We start from the raw sequence: 19,647 nt of genomic DNA on the forward strand, positions 1-19,647 counted from the left end.
CAGCTCTTGTCCTGGTCTCCTATCTTGCAGCCAAAATACAAGTTGTAGGCTTTCCTAATCATTCCTGTTATCCTCCTTTTTTGTGAGATAAAAGTTATTTCACCGCAGATATAGCAGAAATTATCTGCTTTATTCACACAAGTTCGAGGCATTACTGAGTAGCCTATATAAGCATAAAACGAAATGTAAAGACGCTGTCGAACTACAATCAGCTACAGATACTGCAGCTTTTATGCAGTGAAGTGATGCAATTAAAGGCTAATATTGCATCATCTCAGTATACATGCAATTTTCTATTGGTCACCAGTATCAATTGCGCAATATGCAGCTGAAGTTGCATCATAATTTTGAATGGCTTACGTCATTAGATGGGTGAATATATGATGGAAACTAGAGCCAATCAACATTTTTTAGGGTCATTTTCGTTTTCAGCACCCCAAAATTATGTAAGATTAGCTAATTTTATGCCCAAAACTTTTTACCTGTTGAACAGTGTAATTGACTCCTTTCACAAAACAATAGTAGATTCCATGTTGGTGCCAAAAGGAGTAGATATTTAATGTTTGAATTCATTAAATGTTTTGTGTTTTCCTTTGAATTTTGGTGTGCTTGAAACCATCATATAGGTTCAATTCATATAAACCAGTGCTGATGCAAAAACTATACGATGTTTAAAAATTCTTTTGCTTTCAGTTAAAGTTATATTAAAGCTTTGTTTTTGTTTTGTTTTTTTAAATAAACATGTCATACTTACCTGCTCTGTGTGGTTTTGCACAGAGCAGCCCCGATCCTCTTCTTCTTGGGTTCCCGATGGTGCTATTGGCTCCTCCCCCTTGGCCAGTGCCACCATAGAGCCATGGCTCGGCTGCACCCCTTACTCTCTCCTCATTGGCTCACTAATTGATAGCAGTGGGAGCCAATGAGGAGCGAGAGACCTGGAACAGCTGAGGCTCCTTTGCACATCACTGGATAAAGAGGGGCAGAGGTGAGTATTAGGGTGGATTGGGGGGTAAGCAGCACACATAAGGTTTTTTACCTTCATGCATATAATGCATGAAGGTAAAAAACCTTCAGCTTTTACAACCACTTTCAATTCATTCATTAAACCAATAAACCTAGGACCACCCCTTTTCTAGTGTTACCTTGATCACAGAAATGGAGGGAGCAGGGAAGGAAAGCTCTTTTGTGTAGTGTACAATCAATGTAACTTAAGTCCTAAAGGGATACATACCATATCAACATCAAGTCACAAAAAATTACAACAAACTGAAATAAAGTTGTAATTACAATTCCTGGCTAACTGGAATTTACTCTTTTTTTTTATACAATTTGGATGTTTGCCAATTTCTTGCTGATAATCATATTTTATCATGGTTGTTTCCTTATATTTTGTATATTTATGCTTTATATTTCAATAAAACTTTTTGTAATTAAATACCCCAAGACCAAATTCATTGCACATTGAAACATTCGATCAATAACAAAAACCCTAAAACCCTCAAATTGTATTGACAATCTTCAATATAAATACAAAGGTTAAAAAATACTATGCAAAAAATACAGACTCAACCAAGGACATGGATAAAAGCAGACAGTATCATTTTGTATATCCAACCAGTTTTATTGATCTACAAAAGATCAGAAGCTGAATGCATGAACATTCCTAAAAGGAAGAGGAATGTTCAGTCATTCAGCTTCTGATCTTTTGTAGATCAATAAAATTGGACAGACATGTAAAATTATACTGTTTGCTCTTAACCATGTCCTTGGTTAAATTTTTTATTATTACATTGGTGTTTTTTTTGTAATTATTATGAAGATTTTCAATAAAATAAAATTTCAAGTTTTTGGCTTTTTTGGGGATTGAAACATTGCTTTGTGCAATACATATTGTCTAGGGGTATGTAATTACAGTCAGTTTGCTGTGTTTGTTTGTGACATGATGTTTACATGGTATGCATTCCTCTAAGAATTAAGTTGCATTGATTGTATAATGCATAAAAAAGCCCTGCTGCCCCTATCTCTGTGATCAAGCATATATTGGGGATTGGTTAACATGTTAGAGAACAGCGGTGTTCTTTGCCCGGCTTTAATAAAGTTGGATGTAATCTAATGTCATCTGTATGTGACTTTCTGCTTTCCTGAGTTTGTGGAGCATGGTTTGGCTTACTTTGCTTAGAAGCTAGAATTTAAGAGGTGGAGGATTTTAATACAAGCTTGGAGTGGTAACTTGTCTCTACATGTCAACAGTTTAAGTATCTATTTGTTGGTACCCAAACTTTCATACTCAGATTTCCATATCTTACTACTGAGAAAAATTAAGATCTTCACTCTAGCTATGTCAAGCTGCATCTTTATGCATTCACCCATGTTGTTCTAGTGTTGAAAACTTTAAATAATGTATATTAAGGGTGTGAATAAGATTCAAGAGGACAGTATTTTCAATATAAAGCCAAGATCAAGAGTGTGAGGACATGACCTTAAACTAGCAGGAGGAAGGTTCAAAACTAATCTTAGACAGTATTAATTTAAAGAAAGAGTAGATGATGCTTGGAATAGACTCTTCTAGCAGAGGTAGTGAGTAAATCAACAGTAAGTAGATCCAGTCATGACTGGGACAACATAGATCTTTATTCAGACAAAAACTGGACTTTATTCTGCCATCACTCTTCCATTTTGCTTTCATAGGTACAAATAATTACATTCTAAATGGTATTGGTAGATAATACTTTAGAAGGCAAATTTATGTTATGGTAAACTTTTAAAATAATTTTACAGTAAATATCTCCAGTATCCCAGGCTGTAGCATTATTTTCTATTCCTACTTTCAGTTATGAGTTTCTTAGCCTGTGAAGAGTGACACTCTTGAAACACGTAATCAACTTGAACCAGCTGAGTCTGACAAATTCAAATCAGTAGGCAAACCAGAGTGTTCTATGGTTTGTACTGTATATTGCCAAGTAGGTCCATTAGTTTTTAGTTGGTAAGTATTTTTTCAGAGCAGTGTTCTATATCTTTGAGTCTACTCTTTTAATACGCACCATACTTCACAGTCATATGCATTCCTATATGTAGGTCACGTAGGCTTGTAAACCTGGAAGGGACGACATTCTTCTGTCTGCTACAGACTTCCCAAACACATGCGTATTCCCCGGCTCTGTGTCCAGGAGCATTAAATCTAAGAGCTATTGATTGTACAGAGCAGATCTGAGTCAGAGTCTTCAATATTTAATAGCATTGCTGGTTTGTGAGGCTGGCTGTGTTCAAAGCAGCCAGATCCTTTTGTTTTTACTCGTCCTGTAGTTTGTTCATCCATGGATGGTAATCAGGGCATGATCAGGCAGCAAAAAAATGTCAGCCAGCCTCTAGTTTGTCATGGGTTCTCTAGTTTTTGGAAAAACATAATGCAGTTTTTCAAGGGCTGTTCACTTCTCTTAGAAGCTGTTCTCTCATGTGCAAGGTAAGGGCTTCACCTCAATCAGGTCACAAAGTCTTCCAGCTTCCAGCAAAAATCAAACATAAAAAAATGATAACAAGAGATAATTTAATTCTTTATTGCATCTGTGTTGAGCAACGAATACTGACTCTTTAATTCTAACCCAGCTAAATATTTCCCTCTGAGTATTTTAAAAATGGATGATTTAAGAATGATGTATGACTGCTGTGCGCCGATAATGGGAATAAATATACAATAACTGCTAGATTTGCTTTTTAAAATATTAAACAGTTAGGGAATTCCCGTTGCCCTGGTTACCATGGAAGCTGTTCAAAGAGATAGAGAAATATTTAGCAGAGTAATTTTACACATATATATATATATATATATATATATATATATATATATATATATACAGTGGGGATCGAAAGTTTGGGCACCCCAGCTAAAAATTTGTATTAATGTGCATAAAGAAGCCAAGGAAAGATGGAAAAATCTCCAAAAGACATCAAATTACAGATTAGACATTCTTATAATATGTCAACAAAAGTTAGATTTTATTTCCATCAATTACACTTTCAAAATAACAGAAAACAAAAAAATGGCGTCTGCAAAAGTTTGGGCACCCTGCAGAATTTATAGCATGCACTGCCCCCTTTGCAAAGCTGAGACCTGCCAGTGTCATGGATTGTTCTCAATCATCGTCTGGGAAGACCAGGTTATGTCAATCGCAAAGGTTTTAAATGCCCAGACTCATCTGACCTTGCCCCAACAATCAGCACCATGGGTTCTTCTAAGCAGTTGTCTAGAAAACTGAAACTGAAAATAGTTGACGCCTAGAAAGCTGGAGAAGGCTATAAGAAGATAGCAAAGCGTTTTCAGATGTCAATATCCTCTGTTGGGAATGTAATTAAGAAATGGCAGTCATTAGGAACAGTGGAAGTTAAAGCAAGATCTGGAAGACCAAGAAAAATATCAGACAGAACAGCTCGCAGGATTGTGTGAAAAACAATTCAAAACCCACGTTTGACTGCACGATCCCTCCAGAAAGATCTGGCAGACACTGGAGTTGTGGTACACTATTCCACTATAAAGAGATACTTGTACAAATATGGTCTTCATGGAAGAGTCATCAGAAGAAAACCTCTTCTACGTCCTCACCACAAAAATCATCGTTTGAACTTTGCAAATGAACATATAGACAGGCCTGATGCATTTTGGAAACAAGTTCTGTGGACCGATGAGGTTAAAATTGAACTTTTTGGCTGGAATGAGCAAAGGTACGTTTGGAGAAGAAGGGGCAGAGAATTTAATGAAAAGAACCTCTGTCCAACTGTTAAGCATGGGGTTGGATCAATCATGCTTTGGGGTTGTGTTGCAGCCAGTGGCACAGGGAACATCTCACGAGTAGAAGGAAAAATGGATTCAATAAAATTTCAGCAAATTTTGGATGGTAACTTGATGCCATCTGTGAAAAAGCTGAAGTTAGAGAGAGGATGGCTTCTACAAATGGATAATGATCCTAAACACACCTCGAAATCCACGGGGGATTACATCAAGAAGCGTAAACTGAAGGTTTTGCCATGGCCTTCACAATCTCCTGACCTCAACATAATTGAAAATCTATGGATAGACCTTAAAAGAGCAGTGCGTGACAGACAGCCCAGAAATCTCAAAGAACTGAAAGACTTTTGTAAGGAAGAATGGGCATGCCTTTTGGAGATTTTTCCATCTTTCCTTGGCTTCTTTATGCACATTAATACACATTTTTAGCTGGGGTGCCCAAACTTTCGATCCCCACTGTATGTTGTTTTTTTTTGGGGGGTCAGTGGGTGCCCAGAAAAGAATTGTTACCTTTAACAACCTATTGGGATTTATGATCTATGTAAGCTACAGCTTGACCTGGACTAACAAACTGGAAACTCTGAATACAGGGAGTATTGCACACCTTATATTTTCACGCCTTGTCTGCCCAAGCACATTCAAGGCACAATCCAGCTTTAACCAAGAGATATCTGCAAGAACTTACGTAAGGATGTAATTAAAGCAAAACTTAGATACAGTATGTGACACCAAGCTATGCAGTGGAATAACATATTAAGAGGACGTCTTTGTTTTCCAAGCCGTTCTCAATGCACTGTTTAACTGGGCAGATAAGTGGCAAATGAGGTTTAATATTGACAAATGTAAAGCTATGCACTTGGGGTCTAGGAACATGCATGTATCTTACATTCTTGGAGGAGAACAGCTAGTAGAATCAATGGCAGAGAAGGATTTGGGTGTTCTGGTAGATCACAGACTTAATAATATCATGCAATGCCAAACTGCAGTTTCTAAAGCGAGCAAAATCCTTCTTGTATTAAAAGAGGTTTAAAGAGAGAGACATAATTTTTCCCCTGTTCAAATCATTAGTAAGACCTCATCTGGAATAAGCAGTTCAGTTTTGGGCACCAATTCACACAAATGATTTCAGAAAACTGGAGAAAGTGCAGAGAAGGGCAACTAAACTGATAAGAGGCGTGGAGGAGCTCAGCTATGAGAAAAGATGAGCTGAACTGAATTTATTCTCTCTTGAGAAGAGGAGATTAAAGGGGGATATGATCACCATGTATAAATACATCAGTGGTTCATATAGTGAACTCGGTGTAGAGTTATTCACTTTCAGGCCATTGCAAAGGAAAAAGGGGCACTCTACGTCTGGTGGAAAAGAGATTTAACCTTCACATACAGAAAGGCTTCTTCATAGTGTGAGCTATACAAATGTGGAATGTGGATTCCCTCAAAGCTGGTTCTGGCCAATTGAGTATATTGTTTTAAGAAAAGTCCTGGATGCATTCCTAAATGCACATAATATACCTGAATATTAATATGTAGCGGTAATAATACAAGGGGTAGTTGATCTAGGTAAAATCTGACTGCCTTTTCGGGGGATAAGAAAGGTTTTTTTTTTTACCTCATTAGAGCGATTTGGTTCATGCTTTTATATTTTTTTTCCCTTCCTCTGGATCAACTATGGGTATAGGATTGTGTATATGGCGGGTTTCAATATATTTCTCTTGTTGGTTGAACTAGATGGACTAGTGTCTTTTTTCAACTTCACTAACTATGTAACTACATTTGAGCACCACAAAAGAACAATGCTATTTTTTAAAATTCATTTTTAATATTCAAAGCATACTCATCCATCCAACCATGTGTCCATGATTTATTTGGTTCAGAAATCACTTTGAAAAACACTTCTAGCATTTCTAGCTGTGGACATCTTGAGTAAGGGCAGATGATTCATGTAGCATTTACTTCCTGGAATCCATCTGCCTGTAGCTCATGCATGCAGGCAGGAGGGTGTATTTAGCTGAGAAAACCCCTTCTCCTCATCTTCAGATGAAATTAAAACAAAAGGCCCATGAGAACTCCTGGTATGTATGACATAATTTTGGCCTAGACCAGAAACCAAGAAGCAAATGAAGGAAAAAGCCATCAAAACAAGGAAAAAAATGTCTTCCTATCTATTCACTAAGGCTAGCAGCATAATTCTTAAAATATATGCTGAATCAGAGAATAAAGTTCTGCTTTAAATGTTCATCGTATTCTAATAAGTTCATGCATTAAAAAGCAGTAGTGTGAATATGAACTCAATCATCGATTCATGAATGCAGTATTTAAGGCCTGTTGTGGCCCTGGTCAATATCAGTCAACATCAGATCCATAATAAAAAAGAAATAGCATTTAAGTATTTTCCTAATAAATTATTTTGTATGGATCTCCGTTAGTTGAAGTGGTGCTTACAAGAAATGCTTGGTGCGAACTTTATTAAGTCAGTTCTGATTTTCTAATATTGCAAACGATTGTGCATCAGATACACTTTCTGGATGCAACCCTATTACTGCAATGAGCCAGCAACAATGCCGGTACATACACATATAAATGTACTATATAGACTATATAGTGATAAGCTGAAAATCTTATGAGGTCCATGCTGTAAATGATTTCAGATTCTACTGGTTTAAGCCTGTAACATAGTGTTTGAAGGTGCTGAATGGAGGAGGCTGGAGGTGGCAGGGATCAGAGATAGAAAACAAACCATTCTGCAGGTTAACTGCTTCCCTTCTGCCCTATAGCAGAAATACTGGGTGCACAAAATCACGTGTATATATACAGTATATATATATATATATGATTTTGTAGTTCTGCATTTCATGGCCTCGGCTATTAATCACCGGGTCCCGGCCGGTGATTACTCGCCGGCACCTGGTGATTGCTGAATACTACCATCAGGGGAGAGAACTATATGTAAACAACACAGTTCTCTCCCCTGCCAGCATCTGCCGAGTGTCATTAGTACAGTGTCAGTGCTTTTTATTAGCACTGATCACTGTATTGGTGTCACTGGGGATGTCAGTGACACCAAGTCAGTTCCCCCCAGTGTCAGAATGCCCACCGCAGTCCCACTATAAGTCGCTGATCACTGCCATTACTAGTAAAAAAAAAAAATCCAGTATATATACTGCCATTTGTAAACGCTATAACTTTCACGTAAACCAATTAATTTACACGTATTGGGATTTTTTTTAGCAAAGACATGGGGATGCCAGTGACATCAAGTCAGTTCCCCCCAGTGTCAGAATGCTCGCCAAAGTTCCGCTATAAGCCGCTGATCGCTGCCATCACTAGTAAAAAAAAAAAATCCAATATATATACCGCCATTTTTAAATGCTATAACTTTCACGGAAATCAATTAATTTACACGTATTGAGATTTTTTTTTAGCTAAGACATGTAGCAGAATACATTTTTCCCTAAATTTATGATGAAATTTGATTTTTCTTAATTTTTTTTATTGGACATATTTAATAGCAAAAAGTCAAAAATATTGTTTTTTTCTCAAAATTATGTCTTTTTTTGTTTATGGCGCAAAAAAATAAAAAACACACAGGCAATAAAATACCACCAAAAGAAAGCTCTATTTGTGGGAAAAAAGGACTTAAATTTCATTTAGGTGCAGCATTGCATGACCGCGCAATTATCAGTTAAAGCAACGCAGCACTGTAATGCAAAAAATGGCCTGATCAGGAAGGGGGGTAAATGCTCTGGAGAGCAAGTGGTTAATGAAAGCATACCTATCAGTAACTTCACTGTTCATATAGACCCCTTTCACATTGGGCAGACTCCATTGAGATCAGCAGGGGATCTCTCTGCTGATTCCCTGTTGATAAGAGCAGAGCAGTTGGATGACATGTCATTATTCACTCAGTTTATGCAGAACGGACATAGACAGAGCCTGTTCTGTTCTATGGGTGTCCCAAATGCTCTCTGATCTGATCTGCCTAGATGGAAGGGGACAGATCCCCTTTTGTTTTTTTTTAGCAGGTGGGTATAAACAGACACAAGTTGGTTTTCACCTGCCGGTCCATAGGGGTGAATGGACCATCCAATCAGGTCCTTCTGAAAAATGAGAGAGAGGTGAACCTGATCTGACACGTAATGTGAAAGGGGCCTAATACATTCCTGTATGGCACAAAATATAGCAAAAAAACATCTTTTTTTTCAAGTTAAAAAAAACAGTACTTAAAGGAGAAATATAGCCAAAACTCATTTGATTCTACTTTTCCAGGGGATCACAGGAGTGCAGTTCATTCTGCATCATGTGACCCATTTTCAGCTGACAGCAGGCATTACCCGCTGTCAGCTGATGTCACTCAACTGGTCCTGGCTCAGGAAAGATCCCGACTTTAAAGTTGGGATCCACCTAGATGCCTGGACCAGCAGCCGGCTCAGCCTTTTAGCGAGCCACTGAGATTCTAAGCCAGCCGTTCCCGCCCCCTCCACAGCCCTGCGCTCCAGTGAGTGCTGGAGGGGCAGGACAGAGAGCCAGTGACCAACACTCACTGGCTCTCTGCTCCGTGTGAACTGAGCGATCAGAGGTCGTTGGCCAGTTCTAAGTCTTAGAAGCAGTGGGGGACAGACACAGTATTGGACCGATGTTGCAAACCCATATGTAAACCCATATTTCTCTTTTAAGTGTATCTACAGTCAAAATTTCAAATCATGTGTTAATTTCCACATTAGGTTTCAAATATTTCTAGCCCACACCTAATAATAATGCAAACAATCTTTAAGTTTAAAAATATCTTTTTTTTTTTTAAATTCCACAAATGTACAAGTGAATCAGGAAAGAAGAAGCTTCAAATCATGCAGGAAATTCGGGAACTTGTGGAAATAGATGGCCAGCAGACAGGCAGCAATAAAATCAGATATTTTTACACACAACAAAAGAACATAAAGATTATTATACATGCATCAGGATTGACGTGATGTCATCATCCCCAGGTCAGCATCTTAATCAAGAAAGATGTTAATGCTGAGTGTTATCTGAACAATGATGAATCTGGCCTTCTAGAAGAAAGGAACATATTGTTAATAAGGTATTGTGAGGAGATAACAAAAGCCTACAAGTGTAATACTTGCACATCATTTACCATACATGCAGTTAATGTGAATAAATAATTTAAAAAATATAATAATAGTAATAAAAATCACCCAATCAAGATGGTAGTAAAAGCAGGGTGTGACTCTTAAATGTGAAAGCTGTTGTGACAGATGGAATGGATGGTAGCTAGACTCTTCTTGTTTATGTGAGTTTAAAAAACAAGAATACTGAATGATGTGACTGGACTGTATTGTATATGTAATGTAGCTCAGTGTAGAATTGCAGAGTTAAGCAAAACTGAGTTGTGTACCAGTATCATTCGTATCCACTTTTTGGAGACCAGTACCTTGAGTTTAAAGGATGATCCGACTGATGTGACTTTGTGTTTAAATGTACGTTGTCTTGCCAGCCAAAGCTGACTTGTAAATCATTCCAAGAATCCTCTACTCTTGGATATGTGCCTGTTACTACACTAAGGCACAACACTGATATTTGGGACAGAGAAAACAGTATTAAGGGGCAAATGAGACCCTGCAAAAGGGCCACCAAGAATTTTTAAAAAAGCAAGTGTGATAAGAAGAGTAAATTGTTATATGCTGAAGCCACAGAGAAGAAAACAATGGGTTAGGGGAAAATGGGTTGCGATGATTGCAGCCAAGAATGAGTCTCTGCTCTTGGCGAGAGGACCTTCTTTAATATTTACCCATACATACAGTCATGGTCAAAAATATAGGCACCCCTACATTTCTGTCAGATAATGCACAACTTCTCCCAGAAAACTGTTGTAATTACGAATATTTAGGTATTCTCATGTTTATTTCTTTTGTCCGTATTAGTATTACACAACACGTGGAGAAACAAAAAGCCAAATCTTGCACATTCCATCAAAACCCCAAAAATGGACTGGACAAAATTATTGGCACCCTCAATTTAATATTTTTTACCACACCCCTTGGAAAAAAATAACTGAAATCAATTGCTTCCTGTAACCATCAATGAGTTTCTTACACCCCTCTACTGGAATTTTGGACCACTCTTCATTCGCCAACTGCTCCAGGTCTCTCAGATTGAAAGGGTTCCTTTTCCCAACTGCTGTTTTGAGATCTCTCCACAGGTGCTGTATGGGATTGAGATCTGGATTTATTGTTGGCCAAATTGGTACTCTCAAATACTTTGTCTAAAACCATTTCTGGGTGTTTTTTTGATGTGTGCTTTGGGTTATTGTCCTGTCGTAAGACCCATGATCTCTAACAGAGACCCAACTTTCTGACACTGGGCCCTACATTGCACCCCAGAATTCTTTGGTAGTCATCAGATTTTATAATGCTAGTCAAGACAGCCAGTGCCTGAAGCAGCAAAGCAACCCCAAAACATCAGTGAACCTCCACTATGTTTGACTGTAGGGACTGTATTCTTTAAAGGCATCATTGCTTTTTCTGAAAACAGTAGAATGATGTGCTTTACCAAAAAGCTGTAATTTTGTTTTGTCTGTCCACAGTACATTCTCCCAAAATTATTCTGGCTACAGTGACGTAGTAGTTGAGGAGAGAACCATGGTGTGGTGTGGGACGTCTGACACTGGAGGCAAGTTAGTAGCCATGGACCACTAGATACCTACAGTCAGGTCCATAAATATTGGGACATCGACACAATTCTAACATTTTTGGACTTATACACCACCACAATGGATTTGAAATGAAATGAAAAAGATGTGCTTTAACTGCAGACTGTCCGCTTTAATTTGAGGGTTTTTACATCCAAATCAGGTGAACGGTGTAGGAATTACAACAGTTTGCATGTTAGAATTGTGCCGATGTCCCAATATTTATGGACCTGACTGTATGTATATAAAAAGTATAAGTCCCTTTTCTTTGGATTTTTCAAGCTCTGACAGGGTCATTTTAAGTCACCGACCAGGAACAAATGACTCAGTAGTAATAAAGCCAGTGAGTTAGCCTAAGAGTAAGGTAAATCATATTTGCCAAAGGAGGTAATCAATGGCAGCATCCATACATCTCATAATAGCAATACTTTAAAAGGAAGCTGCATCTACTATATTTATATATATATTTCTCAGCAGAACTCATATAAGGACCCCCCTTTCTTGTATTTTCTTCTAATGCTTTTATATTTGGATAATACCAGGCATACTGTGCATAGTGGCAGGACAAATAAAAGTATGAGTTATCAATTTTAACGTATAGACCACAGCTGAAATAATATTAGTATTCATTTTCCATGTAATTATCCAATGTGACAAGTAAAATACATTTAACAATCTGCCTCTATGCTTATACACTTACTGCCGTACTTTTGCTATGTTTCATTGGGGCTTTTAATAAATCAGGAACGGTTGTTCTTCTCTGTAATTTTAAACATTTTAAATTTTTTTATAACAACCAGTCAGAATATATCTGACATTACTTAGTGGAGGTTGTTGTGGGAAACCTCGAATGATCCCCAATTTACAATATTCCTAGGGAATTTTTTTTTTTCGTGCCCAGAATCCATCTTTCAAAACTCTGCATTCATCTCCCCACTCACCCCTCTTTCTAGTTGTTTCAGCGAGCTTAGTGAAGCTTTGCAGTAAAAATGTGTCCTTGATTTGCAGTGAATTGAAGCAGAAGGAGGCAATGTTTTATTGATGCAGTTTCTCCTGTATCTAAGGAGTCATGTGTCAGGTCTGCAATATAGGACAAATCAGCTATGGGTTGCTTTATTCTGAAAGAGGAAATCTACTATGGTGACCAATTATAATGAAAATCAGTAAATAATTAGATCATACAGCAGAAGGAGAACCTTTTTTTAATTTGTACCCAGACCAACAATTAAACATCCCTAGATCCTCAAGTCTATGCTATGTACCTTTTCCCTCCAACTGCTGTATATCACTAAGCATTGTAAATGTCTCTCCCCATGTTTTGTTTCAAATGCCGATGTGCACATTGACATACCTCCTTAGACCCAGTCTGTCTAGAAAGTACGGTTACCTGCTGGATTGGCAATATCCTAAACTCAGTAAGACACAGACGTTAAGGGCAATGCAATTTTACATCAGAGAATTGCAGTGCAGTGGATGTTTTCCAGTGTTTTGAAGTATAGGAATGGGAATTGCAGCACCAGCAACCACGCACAGCCAAACGAGCTGCTCTGTAGTGATGCGTGGGGCTGCTATTCATTCTTAATGGCATCCTTACACATCTCACCTCCTGGCATGTTTGCGGGTGCAGGAAACACAGGGAAATTGCATGGTTTCCCAAAAGCACAATGGTTTTCGGAAATGGTTTTCCCATTTGTGCAAAATCACAATACGATTTCTGTGTGGCTGCATTTTGAAAAATGCGGGAAATGCAGGAACAGCAGCCCATTCAAATTAACTAGCTTTAAAGATGATTTAATAGTTCACAACTATTTTCTATATATTATCTCCCGATCCTAAATCTCAAGGCTAAAAAAATGAAAAAAAAGTTCAAGATCCTGGCTTCTGGTCTGTTTGACTGGGTGAGAGTGACCTCAATGGTGTTCTCATGGAAGCTGAGGATCACAAATCTCCTGGGAATTCACTCCTGCACAGTGATAGTGTTGTATTACCAAGAGAGGGCTTTTAGTGTGCACTCAAACTGATAGTTTTAACTGGTCCCAGGCATGGCTCACTCCTTTGGTCTGGTTCATTTGTGTAGTGTGAGTGCTCCGAACCATGCCTGTGAACTGTTAAGGGTAACGCTCCCCTTTACCTCTTGGAAGAGGTAGCCCCGAGCGAGGTTCACTTGTGGTCAGGTATGGCTTGCTTCAGTGTGAGTGCACACAATTGCAAAGCACAGAACTCTCCATAGAAGACTATGTTCAGAAGCAGAGATCACTGTGGGCTGGTTAGCAGAGGTGATGATTTATGTGTACCTGGGAACACTTCCTTATAGTCCAGTGTGAGTGCAGACCATTGGGGAGGGGGGAAAATTGAACTTAAACATGGTTCAGTTCAATTGTTCCCAGTTTGAGTGCACTCTCAGTTCATTGTGAATCTGATGCATGTGGTTGAGTATTCTTTGCAAAAAGAAGATTTTATTCATTTACTAAGTTCTGGAGCAACTGCACTTGCAGAGTGCATAGTCACTTGCCTTTAGTAAATCAATCCCATTGTGTAGTGCCCTGTCCAAAAGTTAGGCTAAATTTTGTTTTTTGGCTTTGCTGTACTCAGTGGAGTGGTGATCTATTTTTTGTTTTTTTTTTGTCTGGTCAGGGATTCCTAACGTGGGTGATTGATTGCTCTTGCCTGTTTCTGGAGGAAGCTTTCATGAAATAGAGTAGGAAGGGTCAATCACTTAGTTATGAATATTTAGCAGACCTCAGACAATCCCTGAGAGGAGGCACCCAGAAGCTAGCTGAGGAGGGTGATACGTAAGTATATGAGAGACCTTTCCAGAGTGTTCTTTCCACTTCAGGGAGGTTCTCATGAGGCTGTTGCCCCTGAGAGGTAGCTAGAGTGAGAGACGATTTGCAGTTTGGACCTTAGCCACTGCTGGGCTGACATTTCTGCTAAGGGCATTGCTTGGAACTCGTATCTGGAAGTGGATCTTTTGGATCCCTCACTGAAATGAGTCAAGTGGAAGCTGAGTGGCAGACAGCTTTCCAAGGATATTGTGAGTAGGACCATTGTTTGGGATCCCAGGTGTGTAAAGTTCCAGGGGTTATGTATGGACTGGGTCTGCTCTTATAGAGAACTATAATTACTAGTCATTTCCTATTATCTGAAGGCTTTGTGTTAAGATGTTTGTCCTCCTGTTGATTCTTGATATTGTTTTGGAGTACCCTGAACCCCTAAATCCCATCCTGTTCATGTTTCTGCATTAAAATTCACAAAAAGACATCCCCTAGATTGAGCCTGTACTGTCACTGTGCATAGAACTGTGGGGTTGGTTTACTCAAGGCAAATAGACTGTGCACTTTGCAAAGTGTAGTTGCACTTGGCAACAGCAGTTGCTCCAGAGCTTAGTAAATGAGCAGTGGCTCTGCTGACTTCCATTATCCAATCATGTGAAGCTAAAATGCTGTTTTTTCCCCCTTGCAAGTGATTGTGTATTCTTTGCGAAGTGAAGCTTTACCTCATTTACTAAGCTCTGGAGCAATTGCAAAGTGCAGTCAATTTGCCTTTTGTAAATCAACCCCTATGTCTGTGGCACGCAGCCTCGGAACTAGCAGGGGAGACCTGGTCATTCTAAATGGCTTCTCCAGTGGTAGCACTACAACAGAGTTATATAACAGTGCCTGTATGTCTTTGCTCTGCAGCATTTTAGTGACCATTAATCTAGCATAATAGATATTTTAAGGTATGTAAAGAAAAAAAAGTATTTGTAACAAACTTTAATGTGTGCTGAAATCACACATTGGGGCGGATTTACTAAAGGCAATAGACTGTGCAGTTTGCAAGTGCATTTGCACTTGTTTTCCCCATATCTTAGTAAATGTGATAAAGCTCTGCTGATTTCTATCATCCAATCATGTGCAAGAAATCCTGTTTTTAATTTTCCTTGATCCTGATTCTTTACAAAGTGAAGCTTTACTACATTACTGAGGAAAATGAGTGCAAGTGTACTTTGCAAATGCAGTTGATGCAATGCAGTCTATTTGCCTTTAGTAAATCAGCCGCATCATGCTATACAGTGATTAGACACTTTGAATGAAAAAAAAAAATCCAAAATTTGATGGGTAGTGCCAACGCAGAAATATTAGGCAACTGTAATATTTTATGTCATGTAGAAAACTCTATATTAACTTACTCAAATATCAGCAATTCTTATATCTGTCAATAAAGTAGGAGGTTTATTTAGTCCGTTTAATTCCAGGAATTCATTAAACATGCTACACATGTACTCTTAAGAATTCTCTCCAAGAAGCGCGGGGGGTTGTCATCAGACTCTAATAACAGTTAAATGGACCATTTCACTTCAACTTCCTATTTCTATCACTGCCAGCTTAGCACACGGGGGGTACTGGATGCAGGCTGTCATCTGAACCTGCTTTCATTGATGTTGATAGAGATGACAGATTCACCTGATGTGCCTTCTTTGTGTTTCAGCTTGTCGTCCTGGGTTTTACAAGGCTTTGCTGACCGATTCATACTGTACAAAGTGTCCACCCCACAGCTTCTCTCTACAGGACAGTTCCGCAGAATGCACATGTGAGAGAGGTTACTACAGAGCCAAGTCCGATCCCAAGTCTATGGCATGTACCCGTAAGTTGACGTCTTCTTTCCTAAAGTTTATTGTGATTGTTGTTGCTATGATTATTATTGTTGTTTTTATTACTCTTTCTTCACATTTTAACCCCAGAGAACAATCAAAACCAGTCAATGAAGTAGTAAAGCTATTGAAGAGCTATTACAGTGGTGCTTAAAACAGAACTAAAGGCAAAACCTTTTGTTACATTTTGGATAGAGTGGAGAAGAATTAGAACACTTTCCCAGTTTTTATTGCTGCCTGTGCCCTGTTAGGGAAATTCACCCTATTAGTCCCGTTTACTGTTATGACAGACTGAAAGAAAATCCCAAGTTTTCGGCTGTCATCAGAACAGGAATAGAGGAGAAAACTTTCAATGGGGAACCTTGTTATGGTGACCCTGGTGACAACCAGGGATTCCCCCACTTTGGAGGGATTTCATTTGGCTATGAAACAGGAAGTGAAGGGAAATCTCACAGATGGGACTCAGATGGAAAAAAAATCTGATGGGTTATCACCCTTCCTTACGCTATCCAAAATGAAAAAAAGACTTTGCCCTTAGTTCTGCTATATGTAAACCCTCACCTTGTGAAACAACCCATTCAGTTTACAATAGAAAGGAAAGGCAAAACAATTGTGTAAAGATATTAAAAAACATTATAAATACCTTTTTTCCTTTTTTTTAGAAGTGATCACATAATCTCTGTTCTCGACTGCATACAGGGCTTAGAGAGGTGGGGTGGAGAAGGAGCAGTAGTACACTGATCTTCCCAGTGAATGGCTGTGCAGGGGAGGCGTGTATCAGCACAAGTATGATCATTGGAGGACAGACAGGCTGTTTTCACAGCACAGTCAGAAAACTGACCATACCAGGATAGATGTTCTTACGTGTCTAGTGTAGTTTGAAACAGGAAAGCAAGGGAACTGGCAGGATGACCAGGTATTTCACACAAAGGAAGTAATACAAAGAGATCGGGATACTTTTTATACAAATACGTGGAACAACAGACAAATATAAGGAATATGAAATCTTGGGGCTACAAATTCTTTAACCACTTCCCGTCCGGCCCATGTACATAAATGGCCGGATGTGAGCAGTGCTGAAGCGGGTTGCCGTTTATAAATGGCCCCTGCATTCACTGCCTGTGAGCGCTCCTTGGGAGCGCACGGCACCGAGGTCCGGTGTCTGCCAGACACAGCAGAACACTGATCGCTGTATGGGATTCTGTGTGAGGTCCCGATTCATGTGATCACTGATTGGCCAATCAGTGATCACATGAATAGTAGTAAACAAGATGTCACTTCTGACATCATTGCGTACTACTTGTGACATCTGTGAATGATCACAGAGGTCACATTGTACAAGGCCTTCAACAGCCTTGTACCATGTTACAAGCTGTGACCAATCACAGCTCTCAAAGTATTTTTCAATGACTGCAAGAATGCAGCCAGAGAGAAGGAGAAATGATTGCTTTTACAGCCTTTATGGGTGTAAAAGCAATCAGTGTAAAAAAAGAAAAAAAAATCTTCATCACCCCCCACAAGTAGTACAGTGTCACTATGGTGATACTGTACTGCTAGGGTTAAGGTATGTTAATAAATAAATAATAATATAAAATAATAAAAAATTTGAAAAATAATTTTTGGTTATAAATTAATTTGGGTTATTTTTTTACTAAAGATATAGCTGAATACATTTTGGTCAAGATTTATGAAGAAATACAATTTTGCAAATAAATAATCTAAGAAAAACACTATTTTTTTGCAAAAAAATAAAAATCCCAGTGGTGAATAAATAAATAACACCAAAATAAAGTTTTATCTATCTCAAAAAAATGCAAAAAAATTCATATGGGTACAGTGTTGCATGACCGCATAATTGTCATTCAAAGTGTGATAGCACTGAAAGCTGAAAATTGGCCTGTGCATTAAGGGGGTGAAAGTGTCTGGACTTGAAGTGGTTAAGTTAGAACATTAATTTACTTTCAGCTACCCATTTTACTATAGAAATCCACTGCAGTGCTGTTAACATATGCCATGTTGTACAGTATGCTATTACTGAATATCCAAAGGATATCAAATGTGAGAGGACATAAAAGCATCATGAGGCTGATGTCCTCAGTGAGAATTGAAGCTAGAACCTCAGCACTGAAAATCAAGAATGATTGCCATGTTCCCACGGTGTTCATATGATGGCCCACATTTTCCCCACTTTTTGATATAGCTGATACTGTGTACTGTGCGCTCAGCAACTTATAGTGGGACTGTGGGACTGCGATGGGCATTCTGACACTGGAGGGAACTGACTTGGTGTCACTGACATCCCCAGTGACACCAATACAGTGAGCAGTGCTAAAAATTCAGGTTAGAGTAAGCTCCCAAGGCTGCCTCACTAACAGTGCAAGCATAGCCACAAAAAGGAAGGGGTTGATTTGCTAAAACTGGAAAGTGCAAAAGCTGGTGCAGCTTTGCATAGAAACCAATCAGCTTCCAGGTTTTATTGCTAAAGGTTAATTGAACAAGATGAAGTTAGAAGCTGATTGGCTACTGTGCTACAGCTGCACCAGATTCTGAGTGCTCCAGTTTTCGTAAATCTCCCCCAGTGAGACTTGCATTTTAACCAATCGGATTTACCCCTCTTCCTGACCAGGCCATATTTTGCGATACGGGAATGCATTAATTTAACTGACAATTGCCTGGTCATGCAACGCTGCACCCAAACGAAATTTACATTCTTTTCCCCTACAAATAGAGCTTTCTTTTGGTGGAATTTGATCGCCTGTGCATTTATTTTTTGCACTACAAAGAAAGAAAGATCGACAATTTTGAGGAAAAAAAACAATATTTTTGACTTTTTACTAATAAACATGTCCAATAAAAAAATTTTAAAAAATCAAATTTTGTCATAAATGTATTCTTCTAAATGTCTTTGCTAAAAAAAAATTCCCATTACGTGTAAATAAATTGGTTTACGTGAAAGTTATAGCATTTACAATTGGTAGTATATATACTGGGATTTTTTTTCTTTTTACTAATAATGGCGGCGATCAGCAACTTATAGCAGGACTGAGGGACTGAGGTGGGCACTCTCTGAGATTTGATAAAGCGCATGCACGTGAAACGTGTTGTCAAGGTTACCAACTCAGCTTGCGTTCCAAGGCCAGGATCCGCCTTCCACCCCCTCCAAGGTTGCGGTGACGTCATTTCTGGAACGGCGCGATCCCTGGCGATTCTAGACACCCAACGGTGTTTTCTCCAGGCTTGTGTTGCCTGAGGAGTGGACGGTTCTCCTACCTTGTCCTGGGCACCACACTCTTGGATGTACTTATCATGATACATTGCTTCCATTAAAGATATACCTCCTTGGGAGGTAAATATTATTTACTATACTCTCACAGTGCTGTTTTTTCCTGGAACTACAGAAGAAATGTACATGCACTTTCTGTGGGCGAACTGCTAAGCATCTTTTAATCATAACTAGACTCCTATACATAAGCTGCTGATAAAAGAGAATTAGCCCTCAAAAAATATATGATTATTTAACATATAATTCACTCTGCACAATAAAAAGTA

The 19,647-nt window shown here is 38.7% G+C and overlaps 1 protein-coding gene across 3 annotated transcripts in view; it reads left to right on the plus strand.

Moving 5' to 3' along the window:
- LOC149467286 (ephrin type-A receptor 3-like) overlaps window positions 1-19,647 on the plus strand; it is a 267,500-nt gene that overhangs the window by 104,910 nt on the left and 142,943 nt on the right. For all 3 annotated transcript variants that reach the window (XM_089671959.1, XM_089671961.1, XM_089671960.1), the window contains one exon: window positions 15,936-16,091. In XM_089671959.1, coding sequence (XP_089528085.1) covers window positions 15,936-16,091 — 156 coding nt within the window. The remainder of the gene's footprint in view (window positions 1-15,935; window positions 16,092-19,647) is intronic.

Source organism: Staurois parvus, unplaced genomic scaffold, assembly GCF_062004578.1.
Source record: "Staurois parvus isolate SC_StPar_1 unplaced genomic scaffold, SC_StPar_1.0 ptg000116l, whole genome shotgun sequence".
Taxonomy (NCBI): Eukaryota; Metazoa; Chordata; class Amphibia; order Anura; family Ranidae; genus Staurois; species Staurois parvus.